The sequence below is a fragment of the Syngnathus scovelli genome, chromosome 3 (assembly GCF_024217435.2).
Source record: "Syngnathus scovelli strain Florida chromosome 3, RoL_Ssco_1.2, whole genome shotgun sequence".
In the NCBI taxonomy this organism is placed as follows: Eukaryota; Metazoa; Chordata; class Actinopteri; order Syngnathiformes; family Syngnathidae; genus Syngnathus; species Syngnathus scovelli.
The window spans coordinates 17,890,786-17,906,077 of NC_090849.1; the positions used below are offsets into that span (position 1 = coordinate 17,890,786).

Sequence of the window (15,292 nt, forward strand, 5' to 3'; positions counted from 1 at the left end):
GACAACAAGTTAAGACTCAAATAGATGTCCCGCCCCAAAAGTCCCAATGGAACAGAAATAGTCCACTTTTGCAAAGTCATCACCACATCACATTAGCGCGGAAACCTGAAACGGCTCACTGTTGTTTGGGGTCTCTCCTAGCACACAGTGCCTTGTGTTTGGTCTGCTAATTAATTTCGCACCCTGAGCCACAGACCCATGGCACTGCGAGTCATGCGTCTGTTGCTCTGGAGTGGAGGGAAGTGGCTTTATTCAGCTTGTAGGTAGAGAAAATGGAATATTTGAAAATTACTCTTTGGCCTTGGCAGATGTCTGGCTTTACAGGGAGCTTCTGTTTGAAATGTTTAGATGGGTGAACATTGAGAGGTTATGTCACTGCCACATGGCATGTTCTCATGGCGTAAGCACATCCAGCTTGGTGGCGAACACGCGCACCACCCTGGACAAACAACATGTCGTCAGATAATCCTGAGACCACATATATCCTGCAGCAGTCGCCTCTCTTTGTGACCTCCTGCAGAAAAATGACTTTTCTGGGTTCTTTGTAATCAGCAGCAATAATCAGGTGTAAAAAAGACTAAATGAACATGTTGGCCATGGAAGGAAAAGCCATCCGTTGCTGAGTGTCTATGGTGATGTCACTTGTTGCTAGGCAAATTTCATAGAGCTCAATCATAACTGCCCTCAGGCCATTGTAAAAATTTGCATTAATTATGAATTAATTAATAATTAACAATTAATCATTGTGAGCATTACTAGCAACAAGAGACCAAAAAGAAAAATCTGTGGCAATTTTGAGACACTTGTTCTTGGGGGCAAACATGATGGTGCCCTGTGAATTCTACCTAGCAACGAGTGACAATAAATTGACAAGAAAACAAATCTTTGGCAATTTTGAGGCACGTGGGCCAACATTACTGTGCCCCAATCATCTGTATTGACATTAAAGTTAAAAATAAGCAGTTTCTCATGTTTAATCTGAAGCCCATTGGTGGTGATTTTTCTGTATGATAAACAAGGTGTTATTGGAAGCTAATGGCAATAATAAATGAAGAAATGCAGGCAAGCCAAGACTCTCACATTGGTTTGCCTGCAGGGTTTCTTAAAATGTCTTCTTCATGGACATTTTAATCATAGAAAGTGTTCCCATCAGGAGGGTCCACATGTGATGAGTTAAGAGGAAGCACATGAGTGGGATGGCTCATATAAAAAGCCAGCGCATCATTTTTATTTGCCATGTCGAGGTATTTTGAAAGTGCATGCATGGAGACTCCAGCAACTGCTGGACTGTTTTGAGTAAGACAAACAAATTGGCAGAAAGATGGCAACGGCATCAGCAAGAGCCTTGTCGGAACGTCGGCGAAGCTCACTTTTCCAAAGCCGCAATGAGGAGGATTGTGAAAAACTGACGAGGAAAGACTCTTCCACTTTAACAGATATCGGCGGTGACAGCGGGACATTCCGAGATCAAGAAGATGGCCTGGACAACGTTGGTCTCAAGAAAACCGTCAAAGCCAGGTCAGAGAATGTAATATTTAGAATATAATACATTTTGTTTAGCAACAAATGGCCACACAAAAATAATAATACATTTGTAGGTTGGATGTCATATTTGTTTAACTTGTCTTTAACTTGTCATTGCTGTTTACTTTATATTATTGCTATGTTGTACTTTGCACCTCGTGGTGGTCCCGCTATGGGAGAAGTAACAGAATAACAAATGTTGTTAGGTTACTTTCTTGTCCTCATCAAGCTGGTTAGAGAATGACTGAATGAATTAATTAATATTCAATTAATATTAATCAATAGTAACATCTTGGGATTTTAAAACATGACAACTATGAAAGATGCCGTTTGTGGCAATTCGCAAATATTTTGCATTGAAGGGAAAAAAATTGCTTGTAATATGTCCCTTTCTCCTAAGAATTCTTAAAAGAACGCAATATTGGGAATGGCTATGATCATGCACAAAATTCTCCATTTCCAGGACGTCAGAACACGGGTCACCTGTTTTCTGGGTTTAGTCACATGACAGCAAGCCAAGGGCGTTCTGACGTCAATTTCTGTAGACAGCAGGTGGCAGCGCACTGTCAAGATGGTTGCACCCTCGAAGCATGAAACCGGGTTAATCAATCAAATTGATTCCAATCGCACCAAAACACCATACACTGGAATGCGACATTTAGATTAGCAGAGGCACTATATTAAAAAGTGTTTTGTTTCCAGTGATGACTTCCTCTTCAATTAAAAAAAATCCAGTATTTTTTATTACTGACTTTTTTCCCCCCAATAGATTTTTATTTAATTTACTTTGCGTCCCCAAAAAAGAAACTTGACTCAATTTATTGACTTATTTTAATCCTCAGGAGGGAGGGAATAAGCCCAGAGGCTTGTGAACACGCCTCACGCACACACACGTACACACAGGTACGGTGATAGTTGATAGTGGCTTACCTGAGTGTGAGAGTGCACACTTCATTTGGGGTGTTTTTAACGAAAACCGAGAGGAATTAACGTGTTTATTTATTTTTCTACCACCTCAGTGTGCCACGTCCCAAGGTGATGAGCACCGAGGAACGTGAGCGTCTGCGCGCACTTTTCGACACCTATGACACGGACGGGTCGGGCAGCATTGAGCGCGACGAGTTCTTCACCATCTGCACCGAGCTGCAAGTTAGTCCCAGCGAGGCTGAGCGCCTCTTCAACCGCTTGGACGTGGACAAAGACGGTACCATCACGCTGCCCGAGTTCATCAGTGGCTTCCACGAGCGACACCGCATGGACGTGGCGCAGGAGCCGAGACAGGAGGAGGACGATGAGGAGCCGTGCGAAGTCGCCTGGGAAGACTTCGAGGCGCGGCTGGGGGAGCAGAGCAAGTTCATACCCAAGTCAGTACAGCCATCGGCACTGTCGTCGATTTCAGACAAATACTCAAACAAATATGCTAAGCCTACTCTTTAGGTTCACTGAATTTGTAATAATAATAATGAATTATTTTTCTGCACATTACTTGAATAGTTTATGTAATTACTTTTTACATTCTACATTTAGAATCAGACTAATTTTGTCAAACTAGGCAGGTCATTTTTTTTCAACTTCCTCAGATGACAATGTAAAAACTAGATAGATGGAGAGCTGGGAAGACATCTGTGGTTGAATTCTTGACTAAAATGGTAGGGACTTTGAAAACAGACACAGCTTAATGTCAACAGATTTGGAGAAGCAAGATATTCCCCATCCATTATTTGTGGCAAACATTTTGTAACGTGGCAGCCTCAAAATCTCTGTCTAAAGTAAAAACACGTACACGGATGAGGGTTTTGTTGTTGTTAGCGCAATTCCCATTTTTCATTAGTCAGTGCAAAAAGTTAGCAAAATATATCAAAATATTCCCTTCGATAAAATCATGGATCAGAAATAGCTTGCATTTCTGAATCTGCTCATGTTAATAATGCCTGGTTAATGTTTTTCCATGCCACAGCTGTCTCTGATATTTATTTTTTGATTTTTATTTGTAAGACGCCAAGCTCTCAGTTCCTCGGGTTCCTAACCGTGATTGACTTTACATCTCTACATTTTTCATATGACGTGACATCATCTCCAGAGGTTGAACAAAGTAACAAGCCTAGTTTGACAATGTAAGTAGAAGACTGGCGATACCTGTTTCCAAATGTAAGAAGGAAAAGTAAAACGTTGTCAGAAAAATACATATCCAAGTACAGATATGTGAAAATCTACTTCCGTAAGTTCAGTAACAAAGTATTTGTTTCTATTCTTCCTCACCATGACCTGCTATTATGACATTATGTACTCTATATGCAGCACTCTATTTGTTCTTCACCAAAGTTGATAGTAAAATAAGAAATATTTGTGCCAAGGATTCTTAACTTCCTGTATCCCACCTTCTTGTGTATGTCAATCATGAGGTGGATGTTGAATCTTGCAGTACTTAATTTTCGGACGACCAACGGTGAAGCCTAACTGGGCTTTATTGACTGACTGTTGAACATACCTCGAAGCTACATCACATGTTGGTGCTATCCCAACATTCCTCTCTTACCACAATCTGCTATGACCCAATGCTCAGAATCATTGGTTTGAAAATGCAGTTTTTCTGGGTTATGTGTGTGTGTGAGACTGTGCGCGAGCCCCAGGAGGCTTGACATGGGACGGCGGTGCTGCGCTTTTGGAGAACATTGATTGTCACAGCGGTCGTGTGTGTGATGCACACGCACTAAAGCCGCTCTCTTTATCCCCGGTCAGCTGACGGAGGACATTTTGACAAAGTATGTTTTGACAAAGATGAGTTTGTGTGTCCATGAGGTAAGAAATAAATGTTACATCTAAAGGGGAGGCCTGAACGTTTTCTCTGGTCATACCGCATCACAACACTTATCGGGTCGACTTCTGCTTTGGTATGTTTGTGTGTGTTTTTGGTCATAGAAAACAAGCGTACGCCGCGAGCTGTTGACTGACGGCGGCCAAGTCTGTGTACTCAGCCCGCCCTGTCAGTCAACACACTACATGGCACTCTTCGACGTGCTATGAATACTACATACACCAAATGCTCCAACTCAAACGGGAAATATCAATAACTCACTACTGCAGTTTTTTTTTATAATGGGGGCAGTGACCCTCACCAGATTCATGAATGAGAACATCAAGTGTTAATTTTTCCCATTGCAGACACGATCTAGTGGCGACATTGTACCAGAACATCAGCGTGAACGAGCCCAGGCTCGTCCCTCAGCTGGAGAAAGTTCTGCAAAGCTTCATCAAGGAGATCAAACAACAGAATGGGGAAATGGAGAACCTGGCACTTGCCATTAGGCGGTAAGTGATACACACACACATATACACACACTTGAAGTAACAATGTTGTTGTAAAAGAGCACAGGATCAAGCGTCCATGCAGCTGAGTGAGATGGAGGAAGAGATGGACCAACGCATTCACATCACCGAGAGGAAAGCGCGTGAGCAGGTGGGACGCTTCATTAGGTACACTAGCAACATCATAATGGCATCAAAATAATTGATTGAAACTGTCAGGGAGCAATTCATTTAACAATAACCTCAGTTTCAGTTTTTAGCACTTTTATGACAGTCAATATTATTAAATTTAAATTTTAAATGTTGCCGTTGCAGTTATGGTGTTGCAATTATTTTGATCACCTTGAGCTGCCATGTTTTTCTCGACAAAGATGCACTGAGCAGTTTGATCAGTTCGTCCCTTATGTCAAACCAAAAGGACTGATCTGAGATCACATTGCTGATGAAAAAAACAGGACTGCTCCTTTACTGTAAGAAGCATGACATCATTTAAATCGGTGTAAACTAAGTAAAACATTTGTCATTGAGAAACTATTTATTATTCTTTATTCGTGGAGTTGATTTCATCCTTTTATTTCTTTTTACACTTTCATTCTATTATAAATGAGAATTAAACATCCATAATAATTATCCTTGCATGTATTGCACAGGCAAACGCAACCATCATTAACATGAATAAAGTAACTTAGTTTATTGAAAAGTGAAAAAATGTAGGATCCCTATCAGCATGTGTACATACTGACTTATGTAAGCGTAGCAAATGGAATCAGCTGACTCAGGGGCTGCTGTTTGCTTTGTGACACGCCAAATTGGAGCCCACTTCTTTTTGACAAGGCTTATCAGTTGTTCTAAAGCAGGAACAGGTGAACGTGTCACAGGACTACTACACCGAATGCTCCTTTCATTCCAATCATTTGGGAAAGAAAGTAAATGATTGCTGTCATTGTTGTTGCCGTTTTGTTTGTGTGTATAGGAAAAGAAGCGAGGGGAGGCGGAGCTTGATGAGTTGCGAAGAACTTATGAAACTGAAGTGTGTGAGCTCCAGTGTAAGATCCAGAGGATGCAAATGGTAACCAGTCTTTTTTTTCTTAAAATAAAAATATCAACACCTTGATAAAAGTTATAATAGTCGATTGACATGTTTTCCTAAACTGAAGCCTGGGAAAAGCGTAGGAAATATTTGGAAGGCGTTTTCTATGGCCCGATATATTGAAAAAAAAATTAACGGAAAGGAATAACCTTTTTTTTTTCATTAAAAAAAAGTTGTGAAAGTGAAAATCATACAGACACAAAGGTGAAATTTTTTATGACTACTGTATCGCCAAAATAACCACACACAAAAACTAACTAATTAGCATGGTAGCTTACTAATGATTTTCTTACGGTTCCTTTAATGTGACCTAACCAAAACGTGGAGCACAGATCGAGGAGAAGTACAAGAACATCACAGTGAAGGATGAGAGTCAGGCCCTGAAAAAGAAGATTAATGAGCTCACGCTGGTAAGACTGCTGCAAGCAACCTTTTTTTTTTTTTTTGTGTCGTTCTTTAATTACTATCACATTCAGTATTGCATCTCTGCATGTAGGAGAATCAGCGGCTTAAACAGGAGCTTCTCAAGTCTCAAACCAAAGTGGCGTGTCTACAGAGTGACATGGATTCGCTCAAGACCGAGCTCACAGATCAGAGCATCAACTATGAAAGGTCATTACATGATGTTTCTTTTTTTTTTTTGCCGTTTATATCAGTCTGTATTACAGTTGCCACATTTACGAACACTGATGTTAGCATAGATGCTAACATAACATATGTCCTGGTCAGTTAAAATTGTTAAAATTTAAATTGTAGACAACAATATAAGGTAACAAAGCTGTGTTCATAAGCCAAAAAAGTCCTTGTTTTTGTTAGTACAGACGGTAGCGCTAACACACTGATTCACCCACGACAGTCTACATGCATTGGGGCAGTGACCCACCAAATTCAACAGATGGAGCTTTAATGAAAAAAAGCTCTCACCTTTATAGTGCATTACTGCCATCTAAAGGGCTGAAATGGAATAGCAATCCATCAAGCCAGTCAGGTGGTTATATGTTTAAGACATTTTTTTTTTTTTTACCTTGATGGAGAATACCTCAATCTCTTGAATAACCCTGAGTCATTGAGGGTCGGAGACAGACAAAACTGTGTCCTCTCCCACAGAATGGGGGAGTTTTCTTTTTGTCACTGGGCGAAACAGGATATCCTGGAACAAGCACAGGCCCACAGTGTGTGGTTGCTTGGCAACACAACACAGCCCAGACAGAACGCTTCGCCTTGGTCTTGTTTTTCTTGTCATAAATGATACGCACAGCTGCTTAGTGGAGCCACCGATGACCTCAATTTGATTGACACAAAATCATGTGATTCATGCTCATTAGACAGTTAGGTAACACACATTATGTAAATACAAGTTTGATCTAATTCAACTCCATACAATTTGAAAAGAATGTATTATTATTATTATATTTGTTCTGATTTTTTTTTTAAATGAATCAGGAAAAATAAAATGAAATGTAACAATTATAGGAAGTTTTCAGAAAATATAATGAATGGTAAAACCACTTGAGAAAAAAAAATATATAAAGTAATCAGATCAAGTTTTCAGAAACTACAATTAAAACATTTTTTGAGGAAGCAATAAATAAAGTGTAGATAAATTGTAGATAACTACACAAACAACCATAATTATTGGCTTACATTTAATGAAACCATCCCACTGATATCAATGTGAATATCAACACGATCAGTATTTAGATATATCTGACCAATAGAAACACACCTTTTTTTTTCTTACACTAAAAAGTATTCTCACAAATATTTTGGGTCGCATTTCAAAAGAATTTAGCAAGGATTTGTAGGCACCACAGTAATTTTCAAAGAGTACAATTCTCAATATCCGACTGTTTCTATGTAGCCTGAAAGATGTTAATTGTGCATCATGATCGGATTAATGTGACTATTTATTTAGTATTTCACTTATGGTAATTGCAGAGACGAGGAACTAATGAAACAGTTTTCTGAGGAGCGAGAAATCCTGGAGAGCCAGATTGAGATCCTACAGTATGTGCCACACACACATAACAAATTGCATCAGACACAATATTGTAAAAATAATCATTCTTTTTCTGCGTGTGAAAAGGGAAGCCAACAGGAAGCTCCATGACAGCAATGACGGTCTGAGAACTGCTTTGGAGAGGACCACCAAGGTAGGGAGAGGGGTGGGGAGAATATTGTTTTGACCTGGCCCATGTTTTTAAATATCAGAAGTGGTTCTTGGAAAATTATTTTGGTTGATTTTGTTTAACAATGCTGTGTATGTGTGTGTTACAGTCAAGTAACAGCGGGTCATCAAGCGCCACAAAGGACAGAAACAGAAGTAAAAGCTTCGCCTACCCTTCGCCGCACGCTCTGGACAGGTGACGTTGAATTTCTTGCTATAAATGTCATCCTGATGCCGGTTTTCCAGGTTGAATATTTTATTTATTTATTTATTTATTTATTTATTTATTTATTTAGAGGTTAATTAAATAAATAAATATTATAATTGTATTTTAAGGAGTCTACCACAACCCCTTAAAAAGTCATCCAGTAGTGTCCCCTGGAAAGTTGGGGAAAATTTTGTTTGACCTGTGGACACAAAATTGTGTGGACATGTCCATTATAACAGGATGCATGGAGAAGTCCCAAAAACCCAGACCTTGTAATTGAACAACAATAAGTCAGCCGTTGTGGTCTCCGATTTTGACAAACTCCTACTGGAAAATTTACTGAAGTGAATTGCAATCACAAGCAGGTTTCTGAGACAGATGGCCAACATTAAAGTGCCAAGCTTTTTTTGCCAATATCATGTTTTCAAAGTCCAATGCCCATGTTGGTGGTTTGCCATGAGAAAGCAAGCGCAAGGGCCCGTTGAGTTGCACCTTGAATTATTTTTAATATTGAAGCAGTTTCCATGCAAAAGGTTTTGTGTACTTAAGCATTCAAACCTGATGAACCAGTTTGCTAAAGAACCCTCCAACCACTCAACATGATATCATCCTTTTGATGTTAATGCTTTTTTTCCGGTTCCTCTCTTCAGGTTATGCCAGCGCGTCGACGACTTCACCATTTACGGCCGGCGACCCAGCACTGACTCACTAGCCCTGGCATTATGCGATCCGGGCCTGAAACGGCGGAACAGCAGCGAGTGCGAGGAGGACAGCCTGCCCGAGATCTACATGGACAGTGGCCTGTCCACGCTGCGAGGCTCGCACGGCGGATACGACTCGGAGCAGGAGGTCAAAGGCCTGGAAGAGGAGGAGGAGGAAGCGGAGGAGGAGAGCGTGACCAAGAAAACTGAGGTGTTTGTCGCGAAAAACTTGATCGAGGAGATCGAGGTGAGGAATTTATTCTTCAAATGCGCATTGTTGTCTACGCACTTGAATTCCACCCAACGTATGTCTGATATTTGCTTGTTGTCCAATTTGACACTGCAGCTGGCAGAGACTCAAGATGGCGAGTCTGCGTTTGGCTCTGACACCAGCTCCGTTCTAGACTGGAAGCCGTCCGAAGCAGTTCGGACCCCATCTGAACCCATTCAGACCCCGTCCGAGCCTGTTCGGATACCCGCAAACCCAGGCATCCCCTCTGTGACGCACACCCGAAAAGCCGTCAGCGCCATCAATGTGCAGGTAAGACTCATGGACCAAATTTGACCTAAATAGTATGGAATGGTTGAACCACTGATAAAGGACAGTATGATGTTTCCATGTTGTTGTCCTTAGAGGGAGCAAAAGGAAGGTGGCGACTTGGGCTACATGACGTCCGAGAAGGCTTACAGAATCGTAATGGCCGGAGACGCCGCGGTGGGCAAGTCCAGCTTCCTGCTGCGCCTCTGCAAGAACGAGTTCAAATTCAACTCCAACGCAACCCTCGGTGAGGTTCAAAGCAATGCTAAGCGCTAAGCTGACCTAAAAGCTAAGAAGCATAACTTTGTTTTAAAATCATAATACGTAGTAATTTCACCTTAAAGTGACAGCTAATGAAAAAAATGGGTTGAATCAGTGATAGCAGTAAACCAACCAGGACATTGTGTTTATTTTTGTTTGTTTTTTTGATTATGCTATATATATTATTATTATTATATTGTTTTGCGATTTGATTTTTTTGTCTGTTTGTTTTTTATTATTTAGGTGTAGATTTCCAAATGAAGACGTTCATGGTAGATGGAGAGCCCACTCTGTTACAAATTTGGGACACCGCGGGACAGGAGAGGTGTGTGTGTATGCTTATGTCTGTCAGTGTGTTTGTGTATCATGTTATCATGAGTGTTCTGTTGTGTCCAGATTCCGCAGCATTGCCAAGTCTTACTTCCGGCGAGCTGACGGTGTTCTGCTGCTGTATGACGTGACATGTGAGAAGAGCTTCTTAAACGTGAGGGAGTGGGTCGACATGATTGAGGTAAACGCCAAACGTCTGACTTTCACTTTCCAATCTCCTTTGCATTCTTACTATATCCTTGTTTCTTCCTTTTTACACAAGCAGCAGAAGTGTAAGTGTTACCAGGGTACTCTTTTGTGTGTTGTGTGATAGTGATGAAGCTTTGCTATGATTTGTGGTGATGTTTTGTGCATGTGTGTATACAGGACATGGGTCAGGAGGATGTCCCCATCATGCTGGTGGGGAACAAATGTGACCTCAGGCAAGGGGCAGCTAACTGTGTGCCCACCAGCTACGGCGAGAAACTGGCAATGGTGATTATTGTCATGGCACACTTATAGTGAATAATCGCCATTTGTTAGGAATCGAGATCAAGCACTGATGTAAGGAGCAAATTGCCTCATATCAAAAGGGTTGTAATTGCAATTACTATATACATACATACATACACAGTTTTATGTAATTATTGACCAATCTTAAGTGTTGAAAATGGCCGTACTTTTTTATGGTGCAATGTTTGAACAGAGATGCTTCTTGAATTCCGCATGTCTTTATGTTTCTGCAAGCAGACCTACAACACGCTGTTCTGTGAAACCAGTGCCAAAGATGGCTCCAATATCCTGGAAGCTGTGCTGCATCTTGCCAGGTAAAAGTTTTGCTGCCTTCCAGAATTCTACAACCACACATGCGTGTTTTGGGAGGTTGATTTTTTTTCCAGTTATTTATTTTGTTTTTTTAACTTTCTTATTTGTTTATTGTCTTGTAACTAAGGCAAGTGACCAAACATTCGAAGTTGGACGAGACAGGTTTTCACCAATCTCTGCCCAATTTGGATGCTCCCAGGAAAAAGCCCAACTTCTCCTGCTGCAACTGATCCACTTGTCAGGTCTGGATTTCAAGTGACCTACTCATTGGGTCTGGATTTTTTTTTTTTTTTTTTGATCAAGGAAAACAAAATGCAGCATAAGGAACAAAAACTTTGTTGTGAAGACATTTGAAGTGACAGTTGGACGTAAAGCGAAGCACATCTACTCAACACAACTGCAACTTCTGTCACTTGTGTAAAGATGACACTGTTTACTGAACTTTTCAAAGGTGTTTGGAACCCTTGTGTTCATCTCATGTTGCTATTTACTTTTTTGCCATCACTTTCCGCACTTTGTAGATCCTACGGATGAGATCTGACGGCTTTAAGAAAGATGTGAAAGTATATTGAAGTGTGTGACATGTTTATTATGGAAAGAGAAGGCTTTATTGGGTTGTTTTATGGCAATAAGCTCAACTTTCCTTTAAAATGTCTTTTTCATTGCACCACAGCTAAATGTCTGAAATTTACATTTTTACACTTTAAAAAATGTTTTATTCAACCTACTGTTAATATGATAGTTGCCCTACAGTGTTACATGAGTATAGTTGATGAATTTATCAAGTGAAAAGTTGAATCCTTTTTTTGCTGACAGCTTCTTATCTGTTGTATTAAAATGTGTCTTAAAAATAACAAAAATAAAATAAACATAATATGTATGAGTTATTATTTTCTATCATGTAACACAAGCTCTATATTTAATTCTGTCACGCCCAGCCTTCTGGTAACTCCACCTGTCACACACACACGTCCACACCCCCGCCAATCGAGCCAAATCACGCATACCTGCGACTGGCTTGATTGACTGGGCTATTTAAACCGTGATGGCAGGACTCTCCTTGTCAGTCTGTTCCGTGATGCTACCCGTATGCTCACTGCTCGTCTGACTCCCTAATCATCTGACGCTCTTGACCGATCGCTTGCTTTCACACACCGCCCGTCCTAACCGATCACTTGCGATCACTTTATCAAACCGCACTTACCTGTTCTGCTCTGCACGTTACAGTACAGACTGACCAACATGCAGCCAGCGGAAGACGACACCACGCTCTACCGGTTGGGACGCACCGAGGGCACCCTGGTCGCTGAGCTCCGCACGCTGACAGAGATCAATCAGGTACTTTTGTACTTTAGGCAGTGCTCATGTTCAAACTGTGGGTAATGTTATAATGACTTGCAATAATAAAAGTTTCATGAACACTTACACTTGCTCTACTGGAGTTTAAATGGTCGTCATGGTGATACTTGGAACACTTATTTTTTTTAAGGTAGTACTTAGTGTCCAAACCTGTGTGCAAAGTTCTTGCACAGAGGGCCAGACTCTTTGCCTTGCTCAGTATTCAGTGGCCCAACGGATTTGAAAAATCTATTCAAATAAGTTAAATATTTTTTTCTGCAACCTGAATATTTTGTGGAAAACGCAAGAAAGGGTTCAGCCTGCAGGCAGCAGATATCCAGATGGTTTTGTTGTGAGCATGTGTTGTCACACGCCATCTTCAAGCCAGCCAAGCGGAAACTATTGAATAGTGCTTGCCAAGTGGCTGGAACGGGGCCTGTAAGTAAAGGGTCACTGGCTCAACCCGCCCACCCCCAAACCAAGTGATCCCCCTTTGCACCAGCGTGCCTCTAATAAATACATAATGCATGTAAACTGAAACAATATGTACAGTTTCAAATGGTAAAAACTAGTACATGTGTATTTGAATTGGCTTCAGCTCTTTGACAAAAACAAATGAACACATCAAGTTTTTTTCCCCCCTCGGCTGCTTTCCTGTTAGCATCATCAAGGCTTTTTTTTTTTTGTCAATAACATATGTTCATTTTACATCAGTGACGTGCGTGTGTGTTCACACGCGCCTGTCCCCCCCATCTGTTGACATTGTCATGCGAGCGATGAGGCAAGACCGTTCATTTGTCAGACAACAGGTGGGGGAGCAGAATGGAGATGGGGGGGGGGGGGATAAACGGGGACGGTGCAGCATGAAGGTTAATGACAGTAATGAATATATTAGTGTGAGGGACGAGGTGGTCACAAGACCACCCAGACCTTCCTCTGAATTTAAACATTTTGAACCAAAATAGCCAAAGAGATTCAGTATATATGTCTACAATTCTACTCAAGTGAAATATTATTGTATAATATTTTTTAGGTTGGAAAAAATAGCTGACAAAAACAATAATTTTGGGTGTTTTATGGTCCAAATTCCGCAAAATACATCATGTTTAATGAAATGATTAACTTCTTTATGTTGAAAAATATACAACATAATTAGTCCGTAGTCAACCTCATTGAATTGTTGAACCACTTGCATGCAATACCGTTTATCAACAGTAGAGAGCAGCATCCACCACATTCCCTAGATAAATGGCTTTAAAACCTGACACTTGCTCCATGTATTTATGATGGAATGCTGCAAAAAACCCAAGTTAATTTACGCTGCTAAATTTAGTTAGTAAAATTACTCACTAAATACAAAATATTTATAGTTTAGCAGAATAAAAAGAGAATATCACATATGCAGTAGAAAAAAAACATTGTACAGGAACAAACTAAGAATTGGAAAATGAGAAAAAATAAAGCAATAATTTGTGTTAAAATAAATACATTTTATGCAAATAGTCTTCACTAAGCCATGTTTATTCGAGATGTTTTGATGTTAATAAATCATTCCGTTGCATCTAATTGTTTACTGAGAATGCCTGACATGGACACGTATGCTAATGAGCAACTTAATTAGGCCACTCAGGTGAGTCAGAGCGGTGGTCATTAGCGCTAATTGCCCTGCTAATAACTCACACAAGTCTGTGTGTACGTATGTGTATACAGGACATGTGTGACCTACTTGTTCATGCCCCTCTGCCCCCATCCTTCTGTGTGTGTGCAGGTATGTGTGTGTGTGTGTGTGTGTGTGTCATTTGTTGTCCATCATATCCATTAGCATCCTCCATGAGCCTGGCCAGCCAATCAGGAGAAGGCGTGCTTGTCAGCAGGTGTCGTCAAATGGCGAGCCAGATTTATCAAAGTGACAGAGCGCGCCGCACAGCGTGACAGCAGCATTTATCTTTCCCCATCTCTCACGCGCACACGCACATGCACACACACGCCACATGAAAGTCACATCAGCTTGACTTTATTTAGTGCAGGATGCAAAGGATGCTCTTGCCTCATGGGGAAGAAAGGAGGGGAGAGTGAGAGACGCTGGGATACTTCTTGGATTACTTTGAGAATGGGTACTTAAATATGAGAATATTGTTTCAAATGTACATCAAGATTAATACGGACTTAATGTGGACTTGACTTTCCAGTTAAATTTGTTCTGCGGCCTTTTAAGTATCTCAAATCCATTTTCTCAATTGAAATAAATGGAAATGCTATTAATCCGTTTCAAAACTTTCTTGTAATGAGTTTTTTTTTATTAGGAAAAACAGAAGGGCCTGACAAAAACAATTGTATACTGTACCTACCAAAAAATACAAAAATCACATGTTCGAGAGACATGTAAATAGGGTGGCACCATTAAACAAACAACATGCTAAGCTAATGTCAAAGCTTTTGCTTGCCTTTGATGGGACTGTCACCCTGGCAACATGGCCGCCACCTTGGAAAGTCTGCAAACCTGCTATAGTCTGTCCTGTGACAGCAGCGTCAACAGTATTCAATTGGCCAGTGTTGCATCATAGCACCATTTTCTGGCACAGTAGAGCAATTCCAACCAATTGCGGCCAATTCTGAAACGAACAGACTTTGACAGCTATTGTGCAAACACAAACACGATTTTCTTTCAGTAAAATCTGGAACCCGTTCCAGCTTTGTTAAATCGAGGTTACACTGTAATTACTGTACGTGCTGTTTTGGATATGTGCCTTTAAGGGGTGTAGCCGAGTGTGTGTCAGTGGGAGCTAAAGTCAAATTGCCCCTTGTGGGTTTTCTCATTTTGGTTTTTATGATTTTATTCATGAACTTGAGTGGTTAATGAAGGTGATGAAAGTGCCTCAATGAAAGTGTTTTTATAACCGATCAACTGGACGATTATTTAAGGAAACAATATATAAGCAAATAACTGCAAAAAAGGGCTTTGGTGGGTTAAATTCCACATTTGAAAGCAATTGGGGACCCCAAAATGGAGTTTGTGACTTTTGAA

The 15,292-nt window shown here is 40.6% G+C and overlaps 1 protein-coding gene across 1 annotated transcript; it reads left to right on the top strand.

Moving 5' to 3' along the window:
- Window positions 1-1,136: 1,136 nt before the first annotated feature.
- rasef (RAS and EF-hand domain containing) lies at window positions 1,137-11,820 on the top strand. The gene is made up of 18 exons (XM_049763865.2): window positions 1,137-1,518; window positions 2,544-2,888; window positions 4,687-4,833; window positions 4,891-4,981; window positions 5,804-5,899; window positions 6,253-6,330; window positions 6,417-6,532; window positions 7,859-7,927; window positions 8,007-8,073; window positions 8,198-8,283; window positions 8,946-9,243; window positions 9,343-9,537; window positions 9,631-9,781; window positions 10,039-10,120; window positions 10,192-10,306; window positions 10,492-10,599; window positions 10,855-10,931; window positions 11,057-11,820. Exons 1-18 carry the CDS (start codon window positions 1,322-1,324, stop codon window positions 11,157-11,159), a joined length of 2,421 nt encoding a protein of 806 aa, XP_049619822.1. The 5' UTR covers window positions 1,137-1,321; the 3' UTR covers window positions 11,160-11,820.
- Window positions 11,821-15,292: the final 3,472 nt, after the last annotated feature.